The 24,323-nt window shown below is 39.5% G+C and overlaps 1 protein-coding gene across 3 annotated transcripts in view; it reads right to left on the reverse strand.

Annotated features, from left to right (window-relative positions):
• The window catches only part of pign (phosphatidylinositol glycan anchor biosynthesis, class N), a 36,316-nt gene extending 12,270 nt beyond the window's left edge, over positions 1-24,046 (reverse strand). For 2 of the 3 annotated variants that reach the window (XM_077244738.1, XM_077244737.1), the window contains exons 1-25: positions 23,756-24,046; positions 23,274-23,525; positions 22,879-23,000; positions 22,708-22,806; positions 22,520-22,626; positions 21,629-21,753; positions 21,201-21,331; positions 19,764-19,883; positions 19,568-19,608; positions 19,425-19,484; positions 19,217-19,309; positions 19,075-19,130; positions 18,532-18,610; positions 18,260-18,442; positions 17,980-18,119; positions 16,502-16,601; positions 16,261-16,353; positions 16,078-16,169; positions 15,813-15,918; positions 2,110-2,218; positions 1,578-1,680; positions 676-778; positions 360-446; positions 227-282; positions 79-154 (exon numbers count right to left, since the gene is read on the reverse strand). In XM_077244738.1, coding sequence (XP_077100853.1) covers positions 79-154; positions 227-282; positions 360-446; positions 676-778; positions 1,578-1,680; positions 2,110-2,218; positions 15,813-15,918; positions 16,078-16,169; positions 16,261-16,353; positions 16,502-16,601; positions 17,980-18,119; positions 18,260-18,442; positions 18,532-18,610; positions 19,075-19,130; positions 19,217-19,309; positions 19,425-19,484; positions 19,568-19,608; positions 19,764-19,883; positions 21,201-21,331; positions 21,629-21,753; positions 22,520-22,626; positions 22,708-22,806; positions 22,879-23,000; positions 23,274-23,500 — 2,508 coding nt within the window. In that variant the 5' untranslated portion in view covers positions 23,501-23,525; positions 23,756-24,046. The remainder of the gene's footprint in view (positions 1-78; positions 155-226; positions 283-359; positions 447-675; positions 779-1,577; positions 1,681-2,109; positions 2,219-15,812; positions 15,919-16,077; positions 16,170-16,260; positions 16,354-16,501; positions 16,602-17,979; positions 18,120-18,259; positions 18,443-18,531; positions 18,611-19,074; positions 19,131-19,216; positions 19,310-19,424; positions 19,485-19,567; positions 19,609-19,763; positions 19,884-21,200; positions 21,332-21,628; positions 21,754-22,519; positions 22,627-22,707; positions 22,807-22,878; positions 23,001-23,273; positions 23,526-23,755) is intronic. The other variant, XM_077244739.1, reaches the window with a different exon arrangement.
• Between the last annotated feature and the right edge of the window lie 277 nt (positions 24,047-24,323).

A 24,323-nucleotide genomic window follows, 5' to 3' on the forward strand; every position in this document is an offset into this window, starting at 1 on the left:
ATGTATAAATCATAGGTGTGTATTAATAAAAAAAAATTAGTCTCAATTTGAAACTGCAGGTTGAGCAAGTGCCAATACCTTCCACATTAAAAGGCCGCCCATGATGAACGGGTTGAAGACGGTCAGAAAGCAGTACACTGAGGCTGGATCAAAACTGTGAGGGTAGATCAAGACATAATTATACTCAAGTCTATTTTATAACACTTTTGTTCTTCAAGCAGCTTACCTGTTGATAGAGGCAATGTTACCGCAGCCGAAGAATGCAGTTATTATGAAAAAAACCTGTTTAAACAGTTAAGGACTAAATATTTTAGCAATAATAAGACACAAATCAAATAGTCTGCAGTTAAAAAGGATGCAAAAAAGTAAGATCTCCGAATGTCATCCAGTCTCAGCTGCCTGATTTTGGTAATGTCAATATTTTCAGCAAAATCAATGCTGGAGAGCTGAGAAAACAGGAAACGGTACAATCAGTAAAGAGAAACAAAGCTGTACTACTCTTGTGTTACACAAGTTTATAGAGAACAGACAAATTCATCAATGGAAGTGGTTAAGACAAGATCAAGAAAATTATACACAGTGAAATAAGCATCAAACTCATTTTTGAGGCTATTTCTCAGTGACTGAAGGGAAGCACCTAAAAAAATCCCCGGTTAGAGGAAGGGACAGCTTTACCTCAGTTCGATATGAACTTTCCTGAGTGGTCATGGCTTCCTGCTCAATGTTGATCCATGCAAACATGAGCCATGACAGCATCGGAGGAAAAAGGGCCTCATACCTTCACAGAACACAAGCCAAAGAGCTATTAGAATAAGAGCTTTCAATTTAAAATGTTCATTTAGTATAAATTATAATAAAATAACAAAATTATAATAAAAAAAAACATGTTTAAAAGGCAGTTAGCACATGAATTAATCAGCACATCATGTTATTCATTTGATTTGTGTTTTAAAGAATATACACTACTTCTTTTTTTTTTAAAGAAATTATACTTTTCCCTAATATTGTTACAAAAGATTTCCATTTCAAATAAATTCTGTTCTTTTCTATTCATCAAAGAATTCTAAAAAAAAAAATGTATGGGTTTCCACAAAAATATAACACACAACAGCCATTTTCAGAACTGATAATAATAAGAAATGTTTCTTGAGCACCAAATCAGCATATTATAATGATTTCTGAAGGATCATGTGACAGTGAAGACTATTGGCTTTTTAAAATAGATTAAAATAGAAAGTATTGTAATATTTCACAATATTACTGTTTTTACTTTATTTTTACCGACACCAACCTTGTGAACGGTAGTGTATTTAATTCTTAATGAATTTAAATAATTATTTATTAGAATATATTGTCTGGAGTTGAAACCGTCTCAAACCAGTCAGCTGCAGAATTAAAAAACTTTTGCAACTTAACTGCTTACTGCAAGCACTATGTGGTTTCCTTTCAAATTCTATTAAGACAGACAACCTCAATAGAAGAATTTGACTAAATGTATCATCGGCTGAACTTCTGTTAAATTTAGCGCTGATAGGTAAAACCTGCTGATAAGATAGCATTAGGTCAGTGGGTTTTACCCTGTGCTCAGAAGAAGGTAGACACACACCAAGGACATCAGAATACTCAGCAATCTCTGAAAGAGCCTGGTTGAACTCAACAATGGTATCAAAAATGAGGAAACTAAAAAAGAAAGCGTGAGAGAAGGGATGAAGTACAAACAGGATGGAAGAAAAGAAGAAGTGCAATTCACTGGTTAAAGACTCATCACAGCTTATTTATAGTTGTCTACGCATATAAAGCAGGGGTAACATCAATAGTATTCAAGGGTTACAGACACATTGACTCACTTTCAAGTCATTGCAAAACCTGCATTACTTCCTTTCTTCTACACATAATATTTTACACATAATCATTGTATGGACAAAACAACACTTTAATAACCCTGTAAATATTTTCTTTTGTGTTCCACAGAACAAAGAAAGTCATAGTGGTTTAAAAAAAAAATAAGGGTGAGTAAATGATGACAATTTTAATTTTTGGGTAAACTACCCCTTTAATTGAATGAGTCTATATCAGAAATAGAGCATCATGGGAACGGAGATGACAAACCTAGAGTGAACCAGCTGACAAGCTGGTTGAAGAGCGGCAGGCCTTGCTTCAACTGCAGACTGGAGTGGGTGCTGGTCAGGGTATAAGCACACAGCACCACCTGCACCATCTGGAAATGCATGCAGATACGATCTAGATGGTTATATTATTTAGTACTGTGATGATGAATGAGCAAGCGATGAGAGCGTGGAAGTAAAATGGTACAAACAAACAAAATCACAGAGATAATCAGCAACAGGAAATGCAGTGTATGCTATGACAGACAAATTATACACAATCAATTGCAGTTCATATCTGCAAAATAGGTCGAAGTTCTTTCATACCCATTGAGAACTATAACGTTTTTGGGGATATTTTGTGTCATGTGCTTTTAGCTTTTCAATAGTAAATATATATATATATATCATATATATCTTGATAAGTCATTACTTCCTAGTGTTTTTACTATACAGCCCTTGTGTCCTCCCTGTCTTTTGTTCAGTGCATATTTCTTTTGGTGAGACACCTGCCTTAATTTCCTAGTTCTCATATCATATCCTAATCCTGCATTTCTCCAACTTGCCTGATCCTGCTCTTTACAGAACCTTATGGATACGTCCGCAACCTGATTGGTCGGCTTTTATTACGTATATTTCGAGACAGAACTTACCGAACATACAAAACAATGGGCTAAATGCACTCGTTGTATGTGCATAGCCTACATATGATTGTATTTTGACAAGCTGAGAACCCGTAAAGAGCTTATAAAATGTGTAAAGAAGTCAAAAAAGTGGCAGGAATCCTTCTGTCAAACACACAACCGAAGATCTGCTGTGAGGAGAAGCGGATCTATTTCGACCTCACTAAGACCGTCACCACGGTCTTACCTTGAATGACGCCATTCTGCTAGCTCTCCTCGAGACCTAATGAAAATAATGTCAGATGACTGTGGTTGGTTCCCACAACCAAGTGGTTGGTTCCCTATAAAACATCCGTATGAACCGAACACTTCCTCTTTGCCTTTCTCGCCTCTTCTGAGACCGGTTTGGAGAAAATCCGCGTGTATAAGCTGATATTTGGAAATCTTTACCCTTTTCAATCCGTCACTATAGTGCAGGCACCTGGTGCCCCTGAGGATTGCGGGTTTGTATTCCGACGCTTAAGCGTACGGATGTGGCGAGTAATTTTATTGCTCTATTATTCATATCAAATAAAAAGGAGGTTTATTTGTTTACCCGCTTATCTGCTGTTCGCAGCTGAAGGGACTTTGTCACCTGTTTTGTTCCGTGCGTTCGCGCATTGATAGGTGTTTGTAAAAAAATAAAAAATATTTTTTTCACACTGACTCCACTGTTCGCAGCGGCTCAGTGAAATTAAGTATTGTGGTTTATTACTTTATGTTTTTGATTGTGTATACACACATTTACATATTATTTGGCAAACTCCTGTGCGCTGGAGTAGAGTTTTAATATTTTTGTGTGTTATCCGAGCTACAACTGTACGCAGCTGTCTTACAATCATGAGTCAACCTCTGTGTCATTATTGTCATGCTACCATGCATCCTCGGGATGGACACCGGGAGTGTCCATCATGTCTGGGTATGGCCCATTTGCTGGAGGACATTGAAAAACCATGTCCGGCCGCAGCTGAGTTCTCCCTACAAGAGAGGGTGCAAAGAGCTAGCCTTTTTGAACGGGCAACTCATGATAGAGGAGCAATAGGATCAACGGCTGATGCACGCTCCCTTAAACGGAGACGGGAACATTCTCCTGTTGAAGTTCGTGATGGACCTAGCGGTTCTAATGGAAGAAGGTCAAGGGCTTCAGACCCTCAAGCTGATACCCAGATGCAAATTTTAGCAACTTTACGGGATTTGGCTGGCAAGATGGATCATTTTAGGCCACAGAATATGGGGTTAAACACACAACAGCATGCAGTTCCATCTGTTGTCTCTGAAGACGATATCCCTCCAAATCAGGGGGGAAGAAGTAACATTCCTGACACTATTTCTCTCCATGCTCATGACTCTTTTTGGAAGTAATGATCAGGATATGGGTGAGGAAGATCAAGGAGATGAGTCTAGATCTTCTGCTAATGATAGAGACAGTACACAACCTGACATTCTTACCAGAATTCTAAGCGCTGCAAGAATTTTAGGTCTAGGTCTTAGGTTTTAGGTTCAATCAGCTGAACAAATTCTTAAGCTCGAATGGATACTTTGACCATTTTCAATCTGGTTTCCGACCGCACCACAGTACAGAGACCGCGCTCATAAAAATAATAAATGATATTCGCTTAAATACTGATACAGGCAAATTATCAGTGCTGGTACTACTCGACCTCAGTGCTGCATTTGACACTGTCGATCACAAAATACTTCTTGACAGGCTGGAAAACTGGGTCGGGCTTTCTGGGATAGTCCTAAAATGGTTCAGGTCATACTTAGGAGGCAGAGGTTATTATGTGAGTATAGGAGACCATAAGTCTGAGTGGACATCCATGACATGCGGAGTCCCGCAAGGCTCAATTCTTGCGCCACTCCTATTCAACATGTACATGCTCCCAATGAGCCAAATAATGAGAAAGAACCAAATCGCTTACCACAGCTATGCAGACGACACACAGCTCTACTTATCCCTATCGCCTAACGATTACAGCCCCATTGACTCCCTTTGCCAATCCATTGATGAAGTAAACAATTGGATGTGCCAAAACTTTCTTCAGTTAAACAAAGACAAAACTGAAGTCATTGCGTTTGGAAACAAAGATGAAGTTCTCAAGGTGAACGCATACCTTCAGTCTAGGGGTCAAACAACTAAAAATCAAGTCAGGAATCTGGGTGTGTCTCTAGAGTCAGACCTTAGTTTCAGTAGTCATGTCAAAGCAATAACTAAATCAGCATACTATCACCTGAAAAATATTGCAAGAGTTAGATGCTTTGTTTCCAGTCAAGACTTAGAAAAACTTGTGCATGCTTTTATCACCAGTAGGGTGGATTATTGTAATGGACTTCTCACTGGCCTTCCCAAAAAGACCATAAGACAGTTGCAGCTCATACAGAACGCTGCTGCTAGGATTCTGAGCAGAACCAGAAAATATGAACACATCACACCAGTCCTCAGGTCTTTACACTGGCTGCCAGTTACATTTAGGATTGATTTTAAAGTATTATTACTGGTATATAAATCATTCAATGGCCGAGGACCTCAATACATTGCAGATATGCTCAGTGAATATAAACCAAACAGATCACTCAGATCATTAGGATCACATCGGCTAGAAATACCAAGGGTTCACTCTAAGCATGGCGAGTCTGCTTTTAGCTACTATGCCAGCCACAGCTGGAACCAGCTTCCAGAAGAGATCAGATGTTCTCCTACAGTAGTCACATTCAAATCCAGACTCAAAACACATCTGTTTAGCTGTGCATTTACTGAATGAGCACTGTGCCACTGTTCGTCCGACTGTTTGCACTGTATTTTATTTTATGTTTTAATTATTCTGATTTCATTTGATTATTTCTGTATTTTATCTTTTATTCTAAACTGTTTTAATTATTCTGATTTCTTTTGATTATTTTAATTTCTTCTATGTAAAGCACTTTGAATTACCATTGTGTATGAAATGTGCTATATAAATAAACTTGCCTTGCCTTGCCTAGAAACACCGGCTGAGACATCAACGGCATCAGTGGTGCAAGGAGTCTGGGCTGGGGTCTCCCAGTCCCAACCATCTGTTTCGATCCCTGTTACTGAGGACTATGTACAAATGCTAAGTAAAGCTTGGAATTAGAGGTCTGCGCGGGACACAATTCTCAGACCCGCTCCCGCAGTGTTCAGTCCCGCTCCCGCCCGCTCCCGCAAAGATTTGTCATTTTTAGTACCGCTCCCGCCCGCATCTGTGATATAATGTCCCGCTCCCGCCCGCACTTTCTGTCTGACGAAAGGTCTTGGGGAAAAAAATGCGTGCACACAAAATTCCTTACCAATACTTGGTAACATATTTATTGGTCCCATATTACGAACAGCATAATATTCACAACAGTACTTTATCTGAAGCACTAGAGGCGCTCTGTTCCTCGTCCATGCTGTCTATTTTGAACTTGAACTAGCTTTCGAATTTGAACTCGGAGCAGCGGGAAATTGTCTCTAAACAAGTGTGCGTGAGATTAGGCCCCGCCCTACCCGACAACATTCACAAGTTTAGGCTGCTTAAAACGTTTTTATTGCTGCCAATCAGAATCTCCCTCACAACTACAAATTATGTACGCTACTTTAATCATTTATATATTTTACTTTATACTCATATTTAATTTGCGGGAGTGCAGCGTATCATCCCTCCCGCCCGCACCCGCAAGTGCACCTCATCATCCCGCCCGCTCCCGCAATGACCTTTAAAAATTTGTCCCGCGCCGCACTGTTTTGCGTCGGGACCCGCGGGGCCCGCGGGACTCCCGCGGGAGTGCAGACCTCTACTTGGAATAACCCCAAAGCTGCACCCCAATTCAATGCTGGTTGCAGACGTTTTGCTAACATACAATATGCTGCAGAAACGGGCATGGGAGGTATGCCAGCGGTGGAGCGTGAAATGGCATCTTTAACACCCTTGGGTCTAGACCGGGTTACTTTTGACCCACGGTGTCCCCGGAAAGAGTGAGAAGACCGATAACTTAGTGTGTCGAACTTACAACGCAGCCACACGTGCAGCCTGATCTGGTAATGCCTTAGCCATAATTCTGGCCTCTTTACGGAAACTTATAAATCCGGATGATCAGGACATTAAGGGGCTAGTCGATGCAGCCCTGGTTACGCACGCCCAGCTTACTAGAGACATTGGGGCCTCTATGTCATCTGCAATACTTTCTCGTAGACAGATTTGGTTGGCACAGACCTCCCTGCCTGATACTATCAGGAAGGAACTGACCTAAATGCCTGTCACGCCAGGCAATGTGTTGAATCCAGATTCTCAGTCTACACTTGATAAAGCGGAGCAAGCGCGGCGTAAAAGAGAATCAGTGCAACGCACGTTTGGTCCTGCTAAGGCAACTAGGCAGTCATATCGAGGCTATCAGCACCTTCATCCTCCTCATTTTAGTCGACCAGGGCCATGGGAGTTTAGTGGAAGACAAAATACTCATTCTCTGAGGTTTGATAACAGCCGAAGTGCCGGACAAGCGCCACGACATTCACAAATGGCTCGGTCTCGTACTTCAGTAAGAGATGCACCGCAAAAGAAGCGGAACCCCAGGGGCTCAGGCCCATATGGGGGAAATGCGTAGCAATCCTGGAGGAGCTGCCGGAATCTGTCACCAGCTATGCCTGGACAGCTGGGAGAAGAAAATCTCAGATCGTTGGGTACTCACTACGATAAAAAACGGATACAGAATCCAGTTCCGGGGGCGACCACCTCCGTTTTCAGGTATCCACTTAACTGTGGTCAAGGACTCAGTCCAGGCAAAAATTTTATCCAAAGAAATAGCAACCCTTCTGAAGAAGAAGGCAATTACTCAGCTACAGCCAAACGAACAGCACACTGGGTTTTATTCGAATTATTTCCTCGTGCCTAAAAAAGATGGTGGTCACCGACCCATCTTGGACCTAAGACGTCTGAATGCATACATAAAAGTGATGCCATTCAAGATGCTGACCTCTGCCCAAATTTTGGATGTTATAGAACCAAACGAGTGGTTTACAACACTGGACCTCAAAGATGCATACTTCCATGTGCCTATTCATCCAGATCACAGGAAGTTCCTTCGCTTTGCTTTTCAAGGCCAAGCATTTCAATTCAAGGTCCTCCCCTTTGGCCTTTCCCTCTCTCCCTGTGTATTTACCAGAGTGGTGTCAGCCGCCCTTTACCCTCTTCAGGCTGTGGGTATAAAGATCCTCCCATACCTGGACGACTGGTTGATCTGTGCACCAAGCCGTCAACAGGTTTTAAGAGATACAGAGGCTGTTATCAACCATATACAAGAACTCGGGTTCTGCATGAATCACGAAAAGAGCAATGTCGAACCACAGCAAGAAACAGTATTTGTCGGGTTAGTTTTGAACACCCTAACAATGACAGCATCTCTATCCCCACAGAGGGTAACAAAGTTATCCACCCTGGCACAATCTTTTCGCTTAGGCAAGCGGATGGAGTTGTCACAGTTCCAGAAGTTAATGGGGATGATATCGGCAGCAATAAAGGTAGTGCCTCTGGGACTGCTCAAAGCACGACCATTGCAATGGTGGATCAACAAATTTCAGCTCCACCCCAAATTACACAGGCGAGTGAAGCTAAAGGTCACACAGAAATGTGTTCAGGCTCTGCGTCCATGGATAAAAAGAAGCAGGTTGGATCAAGGGGTTCCTCTGGGGAATATACCAGCAAGGAGAATGGTGGTGACAACCGATGCTTCTCTAACAGGTTGGGGGGCTGTCTGGGAAGGCAGAACAGTCAGAGGCTCATGGGTGTCCTCCTGGACCATGGAACACATCAATGTACTGGAGCTGAGAGCAATCTATCTGTCTTTGAGACACTTGATTCCGTTCCTACAGGACAAACATGTCCTTGTAAGGACCGACAATACGTCGGCAGTTTATCACATGAATCATCATGGAGGCACCAGGTCGTTGCGCTGCCTCCAGGAAACCAGTAGACTTCTGTTTTGGGTCTACCCGAGACTCGCCTCTCTCAGGGCAGTCTACATACCCGGAGTAGTGAACCGGGCAACCGATCTCCTTTCCCAAACGGGACCTCTCCCAGGGGAATGGCGACTACACCCGGAGGTGGTGAATCTGATATGGGCCCGGTTTGGGAAAGCCCACACCGACCTGTTTGCATCAGCCGAGACGACCCATTGCAAGATGTGGTTCTCTCTGAGCGGCCAAGAGGGGCCTTAGGGACTGGATGCACTGTCTCACGAGTGGCCGGGAAGTTTATTATACGCTATTCCTCCCCTACCATTGATTCCTCATGTGCTCAAACGGGTGGATCTGGGACATTGCAGGATCTTACTGATCGGCCCGAAATGGCCAAAGAGTCATTGGTTCCCACTTTTCCTACGTCTGGTACAGGGCCATCCCTGGCCATTACCTATCAGAGCAGACCTTCTCTCTCAAGTGGAGGGTCAGATCTGGCACCCGAACCCAGACACGTTACAACTCTGGATTTGGCCCCTACTCAGCCCCTCTCTTGTCAGCTGGAGGAGGCAGTAAGGAAAACCATAAGCAATGCTAAAGCGCCTTCCACTTGGGATAACTACTCGAGCAAGTGGCGTGTGATCTCTAACTGGTGTCAGGACAAAAACTTGGACCCCACGAATTGTGGTCTTGATTCTATTTTATGCTTTCTTCACTCACTTTTAGACTCAGGAAGGAAAGTCAACACAGTAAGGGTTTATGTTGCGGCTATTTCTTATTTTCACAGTATTGTGGAAGGTTTGTCTGTTGGAAAACACATGTTGGTTACTCAATTTCTCAAGGGAGCACGCCACCTCTATCCAGAAAAAAGGCTAAGATCACCATCCTGGGATCTTCCCATGGTTCTACAATCATTGACTAGAGCCCCGTTTGAACCATTGGCCCAAGCAGATCTTAAATCACTAACATGGAAAACAGTTTTCCTTCCTTGCTTTCCTTGCTATCTGTTCAGCAAAAAGAGTGGGCGAGTTACATTCTTTAATAGTTAGTGAAGATTGTCTGAGAAGGAAAGCAGACTATTCAGGTGTCTCTCTTTGGCCGAATCCGGCTTTCCTGCCTAAAGTTCTCAATACTTGCACAATCAATCAAGTAATCGAACTTGCAGCATTTCAACCTGATCCTGATCTCTCTTGTACAGAGCTTGAGCTTGCTACCTTATGTCCAGTTCGAACACTTTGCACATACATTGAGTCATTACGACATTCACACACTCAGTTGTTTTTGTGTTTTGATAAGAAAAGTGTCAGAAAACCAGCCTCGAACAGCGTCTATCTCATTGGATAGTAGACACTATTGCACAAGCATACTCCAGTCAGAGTTTACCAGTTCCAGCGATCCTGGTAGCTCATTCTACCAGGAGTCTGGCCACATCCTGGGCAGCACTGAAGGGGGTGGCACTAACGGACATATGTGCAGTGGCATCATGGAGTTCATCTTGTACCTTTGCCAGGTATTACCGGGTTAATGAGGCGGACCCAGGTACGCTTGATTCCAGAATTCTGCTTTCGGCCGCTAAGCAGGGATGTAAAGAAGGAGAGACTTCCATCCCTCGTGACCTTGATGGCACTAGTCACATTCGGTCTCATAGATCCATAGTTATAGTCATAACTTACGTTCTGATGCCTGTTCTCAAGTCTCACGCATCGGCCGCGAGACACACGCGATTTCACACGCTCACACGCCACACGGTCACACTGTGTATTTCTCTTGTGAAAAGGCAATGCCAACCAAGTTGTCCTACAAGCTTTATATATAACGTTGTATACAAGGCGCAGGCACACAAAGTGAAGTTTCCTGCCGCCAGCACGTACCTCGGCCAGATTGCGTTCGTTACTAGGCAACATAGATGCGCAAACACACGGAAGTTGACGTAACATTCTCAGCCACCGTACGTTCGTTACTAGGTAACCAACAACAATCGCGCGAACACACGTCGTGATGGTCGGGATGGAGAAGACTTGAAAGAAAGCTTGTCTAACATTTTTAGGCTAGAACATTTAATATATCGTATACATAATTATTGATGCAGTCAAAAACTCTACAACTACTTTGCAACCAGGCCAGAAGCTTTGGCTCAGTTTGGCTATCTTACGTTATCTGAAACTAAGGGAAATGTTAGTGGGTATGGGAAGGAATGAAGATGTATTTCTTCATTTTATTTTAAATTATACTGTATTAATAGTCTTTCTAGTTACATTAAGACTACATGTATTAAAGCAGAGTCCTCTGGGTAATATTTTATATCCTGTCAAAACATATACAAAAATTAAAAAAATATAACAAATTGTAAATATTTGTAATTTTGAAATATAACATGAAAGAATATATTTGATGTGATGAATTGCTCTGTCATTTATCAGATTTACCAATTGTTATAATTTCAATTTGTGCTGGTTAATTATGAACAATGGGTAAAATTGGGGGGCGGGGATGGGCGGGGCTCCTCCCCATAACTGCATGTGATCTCACTCCAAGCTTTTGATAAAACTTGAGAACCCACTGTGTTGAGCAACATCGCGACTATGGCTGCATCCGAAATCCCATTCGTCCCTACTATATAGTAAACTCAAAACAGTATGTGACAAAAGAAGTATGTCATAAAAGTAAGTATCATAAATGAGTATGCAAAAAGTAACCCGGGTGACCTACTTCTACCGGCGAAATTCTGACGTCTACGATGATCACAGGGGAGGATTGATGAATGGCAGTGAAGCGACGCAACTGACACTGGTAGGTCACATGATAATGACTACATTACGAATGTAGTATGTCCAGATCACATTCATACTACACTTGCACATACTTTTTAGCAGTTGAGAATGAACTTATTCAACTTATTCAAAATAAGTACCTACTCAAGAGAGTATGTGATTTCAGATGCAGCCTTTGATGAGAAAAAACAGGTATGCTTGAGCATTCTGTCCTTTTTAGGGTCGCACTTCGTGACATGTCCCTTTTTTGGTTAATTTACATGCGTTCATATTTCATTCAAACCGCAACAAAGTTAGTTTGGAAGTGGACTGAGACCCTTTCAGTGGTCTCGGTCTGCTTTGTTTGCTGCGCACAAAGGGCAAGCTTTTCACACAAGCTTTTCAAAAGTGCGGGGGATGGATGTGGTCAGGGCCCTGATTAAGAATTCAGAGGGCACAATGTCTTGTTGGCCCCTCCTTACTGTACGTTCACACCGCCGCCGACTTGAGCTTCCAAAGCTACCGGAAGTCATTAATTTTCAATGGAAGCTGGCTTCTCTCAGCTGCAAGGAGCGTCAAATCCCTCGGCGTCGCGTTTTGGGTGTTTTGAGCGTCAATCAGAAAGTTGAAAGAAGCTCAACTTTATGGTAATGAGCTATGACGCGGTTCAGCGGCAAGCAGCAGCAAAACGCCAGAAACCAATCAGAATAAAGACGTCCTTCACTCTGGCTGATTCCAGAGAAACATACGATGTGAACTTTCGTTCCTACCAAAACATTAGTTCCGAGAAAATGGAGGAGAAGCTGATAAATCGCTGTTGCTGGGTTTCCTATCATATATGATATGACGTTGTTTGCTTACAGGGACCAGTTACAAAAGAACGAGGCATGGGATAAAATAGCAGCACCAAACACAACAACTTCGCGATTTTAAATAATGATCCAGTGATACACATTTGAGAATGAGCGCAACTTTTATTTGAAATATTTACGAACGCTCGTTTTAAGCGGAAATGCAATTCATTTGCTCACTGTGACAACGATTTGACCAATTGCACTAATGCAAATAATAACCTAATGTAAATTATAATAATAATAATAGCTAATTATTATTTTTTTCCCCGACCAAAATGTGACCAAAACGGTTATAAAATTGCCACCATGACGACGACTCCGGTTGCCTACTTCCAGTTCGTACTGTATTAGCAGTGAGAGAATGAGTTCAGGCTCTACATGTGCTGTTGTTGGTTGTTTTAACAATTCAAAGAAGATAAAAAACTTTTTAGAAACTGGGTGCTTTGAGCATAAGATAAAAAATAGAGAATGCCTATGTCCGGTTCGTATCAGCTACATTCAATACCAGAGAGTAGACGTTTTTGGTTAGCTGCGCTAAAACTGAAGCATCCAACAAAAAAGGTGTAATCCGTTACCAGTAGGGATGGGCAATTAAAGCAAAAATAATATTCGAAGATCGCTGGGTATTATTCAATTAATATTCGAGAATCGCACCCCTCCATAACGTCACGCACACATGCATGTAAAGGCTATAGGCTACACACCAGAGCACATGAGCAAAGCGGAGCAGTGTGACCCCTTAAATATGTGTTAAAGGGGACATATCATGCTAAAACCACTTTTTTAGCCCTTAAATGCATTTTGTTGTATATTTGGAGTGTTTAAAAGTGCAGAAAAGTTGAAATTATTCTATTCAGGTGTTTCGTTTATATCTTTATATTCTGTTTTGGTCTTATTGTTCACCCAGTTCAGATTTTTCTGTTTTCTATGACGTTTTCTGAACAATTACGTCACAGTATTTGCAGCGGAACTACCAAATAAGGACATTGACTACCGGCCCAACATTTCGATCAATCCGCCATTATTATTCCTCGCTCCGATTTTGTAGTCCAAGCTCAATGATGCAGAAGTGTCGAGAGCTCAAGTCAAAATGTTCGGTTGTTGGATGTAGTGACCCACACGCTTCGTTACACCGTCTCCCAGCATCAGAACCTCTTCGAAGTGCCTGGTTGAGTTTTATTTACCAAGGAAATGTTCCCACATCTTTTGGTAAAGTCATTTTCGTGTGCGCGAAGCACTTCGACGATTCCGACTTCAACAACCTCGGCCAGTATAAAGAAGGGTTTGCCGATCGACTTCGTTTGAATGAGGGGTCAATTCCATCTATCTTTGGAGACGACGAACAGATCACTTCGGTAAGCTGTAAATATCTTTAATAAAAATAGTTTACTTTCTTAAAACACATGGTGGTCATGGTTTAGCAGTGCCTTCGTATTTCTTTGTTTTTGTTTTTTTGAAGTAACGTTACATGTCTGAAGTATTATTGTTCTTGAGTTTCATCAATGGTCATTTAGCTGCTGTGTTTTCTGATGCTTTTCTAAACGTATCATATTATCCATACAGATTTTTAGTGGTAAGATTAGACCGTAATTTTTATAATATAACTTATATTTTGTTTTGTGAGTGTTAAATTGTCGTTGTAAAACATACAGTATTGTAGCAGTGGGCATGGATGGCGAAGTTACTGTAAATATAGTTACATACCATTGAGATACATCGATGTATATGTACATCATATGGATCCATATGCAGACGTTGTTCTTCAGGTTCGTCGTCTATTTGTTCAACTAGCTCCGGGTCCGGCTCTGGCTCGAACATGTAAGGCTTGATTGACAATTCTGTTGTTGATTCCGTTGTTGACATTTTGTGTGAATATAAATGTTCTGTGACGCTATAAGATCGTATATCACTAATCAAACTACAAAAATGGCCGAACGGGGTGGAGTTGAACCGACTGTCAACTCAGCACCCTGGAGAGCGGGCGGGGTGTGACACAGCTCCTTTGCATTTAAAGGGGCCGCTTCAAAACGAGTCACTCACAGAAGCACATCAGAAAAGGAGTAAAATAGGGGCCTGTGGAGCTATAATAATGAGGAATTCAGACCCAAGAATTGCAGTTTCGCTTTATATAGACCACAAATGTATGTTTTATATGTAAAAAGGAAAAATTAAAAAGCATGATATGTACCCTTTAAACAAAAAAAACTAAACATACGTTTTATATTTAAGTTTCACAATATAATGTTTTTTTTTCAAATTTATTTAATCTATGTTGATTATATGAAAAGGGAACCGCATAAGATGAGATATGATCATAAGATGGCCAATATATATCGGAAAACATTTGGAATGGCTCAGACATGATTTTGACTACTTATCAAGTTTTGTTTTGTAAAATGCCTTTCTTTAAAGGGAATTTCGTTTAGTATAAATTGTATCTTCATTTTTATCAATGTCTTATCAGCAAATTACACAAATAGTAGATATACAGGACACGGAGGCGCGGGCGCGTGAACTGGAGCGCGTCTTATTAATCAACGAAACTCAGAGTATAAGTTACTTGCCTCACATTCATAAGTATATCCATAGAAAGCTTGAAATGTGTACTTTTAAACAAAATAATTAAAAACAAGCAGAAATGGGCTGCTTTCTGCTTATGTATAGGTTAATTCGTATGAAGTGTGCATTTCTCTCTATAGGTGCGGTCACTACTGCGAAGATGGCGAGTCAGTATCATCAAATTTATCTTTGCAGTCGACACTTACAGAAAACACTAGTTATTAATAAACAATTCAAATGTTTAATGCATAATCATTACTTTTGCCGGGGTTTTTTTGTGGCAAGCTTATGCGTGCGTTGAGATGCAGAATAGGCAATATATTAAGAAAACGCTCATTATGGTTTAGCATTCTCTCCCATATAGTATACATAACTTACAACCCAACTTCAGTCGTGCACGGGCAGGGGCAGCCCTACTTATTTCACATATTTTCTAACCAGCACATCACTGCGGCGTTCTGAGCAAGCGGCGCTTAATCTTCATAAAGCTTCGAACCGGAAAAGAACAACCGGCTTCCGGTTCAAACCCGCTATGAAACATGGGTAATTTCGCTAACCAGGAAAAAGGTGGATATTCCGATTGGTTGCTGGCTTTTGCCGCTGCTGGCCGTTGAATCGCGTCATAGCTCATTACCATAAAGTTGAGCTACTTTCAACTTTCTGATTGACGCTCAAAACGCCCAAAACGTGACGCCGATGGATTTGACGCTCCTTGCAGCTGAGAGAAGCCAGCTTCCATTGAAAATTAATGACTTCCGGTAGCTTTGGAAGCTCAAGTCGGCGGCGGTGTGAACGTACAGTAATATGTTTACCTGCATGACAAAGTTAGGGAATCCTTCATCTCAAAATTTTTACCTCAAAAGTGTGCACCAAAATGTATATGTTGAAAATGTCCTTGAACATTGAAAAAGGATGAAAAGAAGGGCAAAAATGACCTGGAATATAAACAGCTGACGATCCCTTCGGATCAGAGGAGAGCATCTCCATGATGAACAGAGGTATGAGGACAAGTTGAAGAGGGTCAGCACTCCAGCACAAATTCTGCAGTACAACACATCAAATTTAGAAGATGAAACTTTCTGATGTAATTCAGTATCACCGATAAGGGAGTACAAATGTGTTCAACAGTTTATAAGAAGAAAGATGATTGTGATTGTGTATGACAGAATTGGGATCAGTAAGTGAACAAAGCGTGCTCACACATAGCTAACGTTGGGTTCCCGTCCTACCACAGGCAACAGTGGAAACACGGCCAGAAAGAGACAGCTAAACATCCAGCTCAGTGACCTGAACTACAGCAGCATAAAGAACAAAAACAAGACCTCAAAAACACACCTTTCAAACCACATATCAGAGGAGGCCTTAAGGTCACGGTCACCCTACCTTTGCTTTTGTATAGAGGCCAGAAACCATAGGCCACAGTGCCAGCACCACCAGCCCCAAGGTTAACATGGCCCGATAGAAAAAACTCATGACCTAAAAAAACACCAGCAGATAGGAAATGAGAAGTGAAGTAGTTAACACTTCTAATTTACAAGAGTGCTAAATATTTCTAACCCTTAAATAGCAAACACACTGATAACAGTCTTCATCGTGTCTAGCACAAAGTTAAGCAAGCACTTACTAGTAACTCAATTCCAAATGTAACCAGCAAAAAATAACCAAAGCATTTGCTGAGTGGTAATGAGGGGATCGATCGAATCAGACCAGAAAGAGTTTCAAATCTGTGACAGAGAGAAAACACACAAACTCTAAAAATCCAGTAGGGACAAGAAATAGACCTGGAATAATATTTTACACATATGAATGTGATTAATAAATGCAAATTTCCTAAACGGTCACATTTTTTCATGAAACATGTCCATTTTCCAATTTGTCCTCTATCATGTCACATGTGAATAATTTTGCACATTGTTCCACCTGTCTAGTTAATTCACATCTTATCTTTATTCTTATTTTTTTTATTGACAAGACATAGCTGCTTACACAAAGTAAGAAACCAATGACATACATACACACACACACACACACACACACTAGTAGAAACATAAACAATAACAAAAAGAGAGAAAAAAAAACAGCTAGATGTATAGATATATATTAGTATATACAGGTACAGTAATAAGTTTAAGCAATAGGTTAATTTAGTGTGATATAATAGTGAACATTATGGGATTTAGACCAGTCAATACAATTATTGCAGATACACACTACTCTAGAACTGGGAGCCAATTTACATTTATTATTATATGATTCATGTTTTATTGCGAGCTCTATCGCATTCCCTTTTGGCTAACAGACACTCCTCTGTTTGACGTTTGTTTAAAACGGGTGATTCCCCGGAGGTTGGAGATTTAATGCGCTCCATGTAAACCTTTCTGGCTTGTTATGACAACCAACCTATGCCACTCTCACACCATACAGGCGTCAAAGTATTATTTACTTGTTATTATTTAATAGAATATCCATTTTTCATACTGTACATTATAGTTTTGTGATGGCTAAATTCACTTGTAGTATTTAAAATGATCGATTTTAATGTTTTACGTTTTATTTATTTAGGCAAATTCTTAAAGACTTTTAATATCAGTCATTTATTGGTTATCAACCATAACATGAAAATAATTATTGGCCTAATAATTATTGGCAATAGTTTTAATAATGGGGTATTAGATATTTAATTATCCATGCCCATTTCTCCTATTGTTACATTTAGATTACCTCTGTTGTTCTCTAATGCTCAATTAAAGTTAAACTTTAAAAATGCTAACAAATTTAATAACACTGTTAAATGTAATCTATAGTAAATCTCACAGGTTAAACATTATTTATATTGTACATTATGATGTCTAAAATAAAAAAAGAAACGCTTGTAGAATTTAAATGATTTCTTCCTTTGTTTATTTGATTCATTTGAGTTTTTAGTGGTTTATTTTTATTTTATTTAAATAAAATGTCTCATTTATCATAACATGAAAATAATTATCGGCCTAACAATTGCAATAGATTTAATGCTGGTAATTATAATCTGGGTCCTGAAGTAAAAACAGTTAAGAACCACTAATATGGTGAGTTCTAACAAAGCAGGGATAAGTAACTTACTCCCTCATGACGGAGTACCACACGGGCACAGGGAGCAAGCAGTAGATGTAGTAGGTCCAAGGACTCGACTGGACCAACAAGAACAGAGCCACAAGAAGACCTATACATAGAAACGCCTGGACTAGATTTCTTTCCGTTACCTAGAACACAACAAAACACAAAGAGGACACCTCACCTCACCTCACACTTTTGAACACGCCATTTTATACCAATAAACCACTAACCTTCATATTAGAACAATGATAATGATCTGCATGTTAAAACAACATCTCTTGCTTACCATATGTGTGTTAGATGGTGGTTTGCGTAGGCTAGCATGAGTCTTCAGGATGAACAAAACCACATACGAGGACCAACCAATAAAACCCAGAACCACACTGCTGCCCAGGAAGAGCCGATCATATGTATGATAATATAACAAGCCTTCCATGGCCTGGGCTATGAGATCTTCACAATAACGGATCTAGAGGAAAAAACGGAAAGAGATATATCAAAATGAAAAAGATAATCCATGAGTCAGTTTGGACATGACGACAACCAATCAACACTTACTGCTTCATTAAACTGGCCTCTCTGGATCAAATCTCTTGCCTGACGCACAAAATCCATCTGTTTAGAGTCAGTGAGAGGCCTGGATGCAAAAAGGAGAATCTCACAAATTGATCTGACCTTGCCGGCTGTATACCAGAAAACTGCTCAGCCAATCAAATTCGAGGACTGAACATGGTATAATGAATGATCAAAGTTTTTGGCCAGTCCTAACAACAGTGAAGGTGTAATTTAACATGGCTATTTTCCCATCCTACTGTACCTTTAAGGTTTCTACTTTTATGTAAATTATTTCTGTTATGATTGGCTAACCAGTTCACATGTGAAAATTAATAATAGCATTTTAACATTGTCGTTTATCAGAAATGGCAATCATATAAATGTGCTCGTGATTTTGATATTAATACTAGGACAATATCTGAAAGACCAATTCTTGCTGCCAAATGCAGGTGAATGTAAGATTCAAGCCTTTTTATTTAAAAAACCCCCCCAAAAATAATCAATTTTTTTTATTATATGTCTCCTTAAGCATTGCCTTTTACTCACTGGTAGGGTGTAAAGAGAAAGGATATTGTTGTTTTTTTCTTCTGTACCATTTTCACCTGATTAAATAAACACAAGATAGTGTGGTTATTTGGTTATTTGAAATAAAAAAGGGAAGAATAAACCAAAAAGTCCTGTACTTTACCCTGAACTGCTCCAAGATTTGAATAGCATTTGCATACATGCTCTCAGCCTTAAAGTGCTGGCTGTTATTCAGGAAATTCAGTGGTAAGATACCCTATAAAGCAACAAAACCTTCAGAAGATAACAAAATCACTGCACGCATATCTGTGTAGAAGTGAGCTGCTTTATGATTTATACTGGAGATCTGAAAGCTCTGAAATCATGCTCACCACAGAGTTCAGAGGAAAGGGAACTCCTATAAGAGATGACATTAGTGGAGCAATATCAGCCTAGAAAACCATAAACAGATCAGATTAGCAATGTTTCAAACATTTATAGACATTTTAAAAGTAAATGAAACGGAAAATCTCACTTGATTGACATCCACTCTCTTGTATGTTTCTAGCCCCCATTCTGAAACAAAAAAAGGGTTTATTATTAATATTGACAAAATCAATTCTGCTGTTTAATGATGCCTGAATCTCTATTAAATGATGTCTGAAAACTAATTTGCTTAAAGAGGATGGAGACGGAGGGGGTGTTAGACAATCAAGGGCCATTAAACAAACCTTTTAAATAATTATCATCATATTTGTGAGAGGCCGGCTCCCGTTGTGCTGTCTGAACCCCAGCGCCCCATGCTACCAGAGGGGTCAGCGTCTCTGACGGGTGTCCCGCACCGTGAGATCCTATAAAACACACACTCGGATACTGTAGTGTACAGACATTTATAAGTGATAAATGAAATATTCTTTTACCCAAAATGCTGACTTGAACTTAAAGGAGAACTCCAGGCAATTTTTAAGTTAATCTTGATCGTTATACCTTTTTGAGTAGGCTACTGTCTATAGAAAAAAAAACTAACCGGATTGGTGATTGCAACACGGAGCTGTTCCCGCAAATGCCCAGAGCTCCCCCTCAGCTAAAACGGCAGTTATGGGGGCATATACATAAAGAGTGTCTTTGTGCCTCTTAACAGACACAAAATGCAATTAAAATGTCTGTCCAACATGAACAGGGCCCTTACATGTGAACAAGATGCGTTTAGCAAATTAGCCATTGTTTAAATTCACCTAAATAGTGTTTTAGACGGCTAGCTGTAGTCTCGCGCTGAAGTCCCATGGGAAATCAGTTGTAGCCAAAGGTAAATAGCAGTGTGTAGGTGAAGAAGAAATGGTTCGCGTTTGTGTCGTACAAGGATGACTACACAGACACAACACAGCGCCCAAATGGAAGGATAAATATAGTTTACATTACCTCCACAGTGGTTGCACACGTCTTCATCCACGGAATCGCTTTTTTCTTCAACCGGCCCCGCTGTGTTGTGTCTGTGTAGTCATCCTTGTCAAAGTGTTCGCTGCAAATGCGGTAATCTTTAAACTATTTCTTGAACCGGGTTCATTGAAATGAACTGTCCAAAAAAAACGGTTCGCGCGGACAAGAACCGGACTTCCCATCACTACTTTTCACCTTTGGCTACAACTGAGTTCCAACGGGACTTCAGCGCGAGACTACAGCTAGCCGTCTAAAACACTATAGGTCAATTTAAGCAATGGATGTTGCTAAACGCATCTTGTTCACATGTAAGGGCCTGTTCATGTTGGACAGACATTTTAATTGCATTTTGTGTCTGTTAAGAGGCACAAAGACACTCTTTATGTATATGCCCCCACAACTGCCATTTTAGCTGAGGGGGAGCCCTGGGCATTTGCGGGAACAGCTCGTGTTGCAATCACCAATCCGGTTCCTTTTTATTTTTCTATAGACAGTACTCAGTCACAAAGGTATAACGATCAAGATTAACTTAAAAATTGCCCGAAGTTCTCCTTTAATATAAATCAGGCAAAATATAAAATAGCATGATATTATTTCAATCTTAAAAATATGTCTTTGATCATAGGGATAAAAGTAATTTATTAAACTTTTCTAATAAAGTTTCCTGTCTCAGATTTTAACTGTTTAACACGCTTTAAAGTTACAAAGACTAGGTCAGAGAGATGTTTTACCCCAATTTGTCATGCCATGGTCAGACGTAAAAACATAAGCGGTTTTTCCATCATGCCCATAAAAGTCGTCCATCACAGTGACAATTTCAGCGACACCAGCATCAACCAGGCCAATGTTCTCTAGATATTCCCTATAAGCACAGAAATCCCAAAGAAAATAGTACATGTGAGTCTTTAACAATGGTAGAAGCTCTACATAATGGTAAAACTGATGTCCAGGTGATTTGATTATATGCATTTCCATACTCGTAAATTACCGTTTAAGGTATCTCAACACATTAAACTACAATACAGTTTGTCTTGCACTTTTTACAACAAACATGGTTTGAAAATGGATTTACATAAGATAATAAAATAAAAATGATAAAAGGAAAAGGTGTTGTTAATCACATTGCAATATTTCATGTTGTGAAATGAATTTTTCTTACTTTGACATGGGCCGGTGAGCATGGCCATTGGTGTCTATCCCCAAAAGATGAAGGAAAAACACATTCTGTTCTTCATGTAACTTACTCAGCAGAGTTTTATTGCTTTTGGCAACATTGAAAAAATCCTTAACAAAAAAGGAAACAAATAAGATATTTTTCTTTATTACAAGTTTTCAGGGTCTTATCGTATTATTAAATGTTTTATATATGATATATATATATATATATATATATATATATATATATATATATATATATATATATATATATATATATTAGTATATGAAGCTTTGCCATGACTGGAATAAATTCATTTTTTTAAATATATAAAAACAAAAAAATAATATTTCACAGTATGACTGTTATATTTCATAAGATATTATTTCAGAGATATTTTACTCGTAAAAAATTCTAGGGGTGCCAATAATTGTGGCCAACGTGTTTTGGAGAAAAACATTTATTTCATAATGGGATTTCCCCCCCAGTTTCGATTATTTTACTTCAATGAAAGGTTAGATTTTTGCAATTTTTTTGAATGAAAGATCATAAAGATAAACAAATGCAGATTTATTTTTTACAGCCATTTTTGATCATATTTACCAGGGGTGCCATTCATTCTGACCACAACTATATATATATATATATTATTATGATTAATATGAAGTCATAAAAATGCATGCATAATAATAATAATAATTCAATATTTAAATAATATTTATACATTTTATTTAAAATAGTTTAGATAAAGCATGTTTAAACAACTGTTTCTGATTTTCCAAATAGCAGATTCTTAAATGCTGGGCAATGCTCTAATAAGAATAAAATACTTGAAATAAGGTTTCTTCAAGTTTAGTTTCAAGCAACTGCATAAAAGCACAATAAGTATCCTACCTTCACTTCATCAAATACCCATGTATCAAGTCTGGAAGCATCAGTGGAGGCGAAATCCTCCCGCTCTGGAGGGTAAGTGTGAGTGTACACATGGTCTCCAGTGGCTCCTACAAAACACACATGCCAGTAAAGCTACCAAATAAGGTAATTAAACTCCCATATATCTACACACAAGTGTGTGGTTATACCTTTAGCAAACATTGGTAATATGTCAGGGCTGCCCCAACACCAGGTATGTCTGCTCTCATTAAAAACAGAATCAAACTCCACTGGATTCTCCTTCCAGCCTGTAAGCACAGAGATGTGAGACACATTATTAAGTTTACACACATATGTTATACACATGTATGACTGCTTACCCTTGGCAACAGCACTAACGTCCTCATAAAAGCCCGCTAGTAGAGCCACATGACCTGGCCGTGATTCTGTAGGGACTCGAGTGTGTGACACTCCCCATGTGCCGCGCTCTTCAATCACAGTCCTTATGACAGGGAACAATAGGAAGCACAAGTTAAATCTATTTATACACCATAAAGAACACAACAACAATCATTTAAGAGGCATAAACTATATATATTTATTGTAATACAGCTGTTGTATTAGATTTATATTTATACAAAAATATACACACTTATTTAAGGTTGAGGCAGAATAAGGGAATTTTGCCGAATAAACATTTAATCACTAAACAAAGCGACTGAACTATTCTAGACAACATTGGCAAACAGGACAAAGATTAACCCATGTTCATCACCTTAGGTAAGGAGCCCTGCCTGTCCCATTGTTGTCTGGCTTAAAGAGACTGTCGGCTCTCAGACCATCTGCCACAAAGAGCACCAAGCGCTTGGCTGGAGGGGCCAGAGGGACATGTTGTGGTGTCATTCCATGGACAAGAGGGGACGTGAAATAAATGTCAAATATTGAGAGAAAGAAGACTACATGGACAATGAGTCCCACAATGAAGAATGTCATCATCTTCATTTTGTCTGCTGTCAGACCTGTGGCACTGATTTAGAAAAAGGAAAGGAAGACAAGCGAAAAGTTGGACATTTGAAATATAATCTGTTATTTTCATCTTCTATCGTCTAGTTTTGCCTTAAAGATTTGACATATTAACATGAATGTACATTCAAAAGGAGTAAATGGTCCATAGCCATCTCAAAAGTAGCCTAACATTTGCATTTTATTTTTTTACAATCGGTTTAATAGTATGAATTGAATGAAAATAATTCTTACCACTTTGCAAATTTGAGATTGAAACACAATCATAAAGTCGCTTTATCGAAGATGTACAAATATAAACCAGCACATCAGTAGCTACTGTCAAGGAAAATACACTGCAGAGCAGAGCACGAGTGACCAAGAGTATGAGACAACACAGCCGCTAAACAAACCGCGTCATAATCTTGCTTTAATGTGCTGTGTGTGTGGCGAGCAACTTGGCTTTTGACCTACTAAACAAAATAGTTTGTAAGCAGATTAACTGAGAACTTTGCTTTACTTCCTTGTATTGGTAACCTTTGAACTGGAAATATGCGCAATGCATCTTGGGAAATGTAGTTCTCTCTCTCTATCTCTCTCTCTCTCTCTCTTTAAGAATGTGATTTCAGATGACAAATGATACATTGAAAATACATTGAAGTAATGTTAGTTATTTTCTGACTATACATTTTTAATTTAAATATTTTATTTTTTTAGAAGCCATCTAAACACAATAATGTATCTTTTTCTTTACAGGAACATAAAATTAAAAAGTCAAAAATGCTCTTTACATTTTGATAAGCTGTAATAATATATAGTACTG

Source organism: Siphateles boraxobius, unplaced genomic scaffold (assembly GCF_051911475.1).
Source record: "Siphateles boraxobius isolate OS27281-9 unplaced genomic scaffold, OSU_SipBor_1 26, whole genome shotgun sequence".
NCBI lineage: Eukaryota > Metazoa > Chordata > Actinopteri > Cypriniformes > Leuciscidae > Siphateles > Siphateles boraxobius.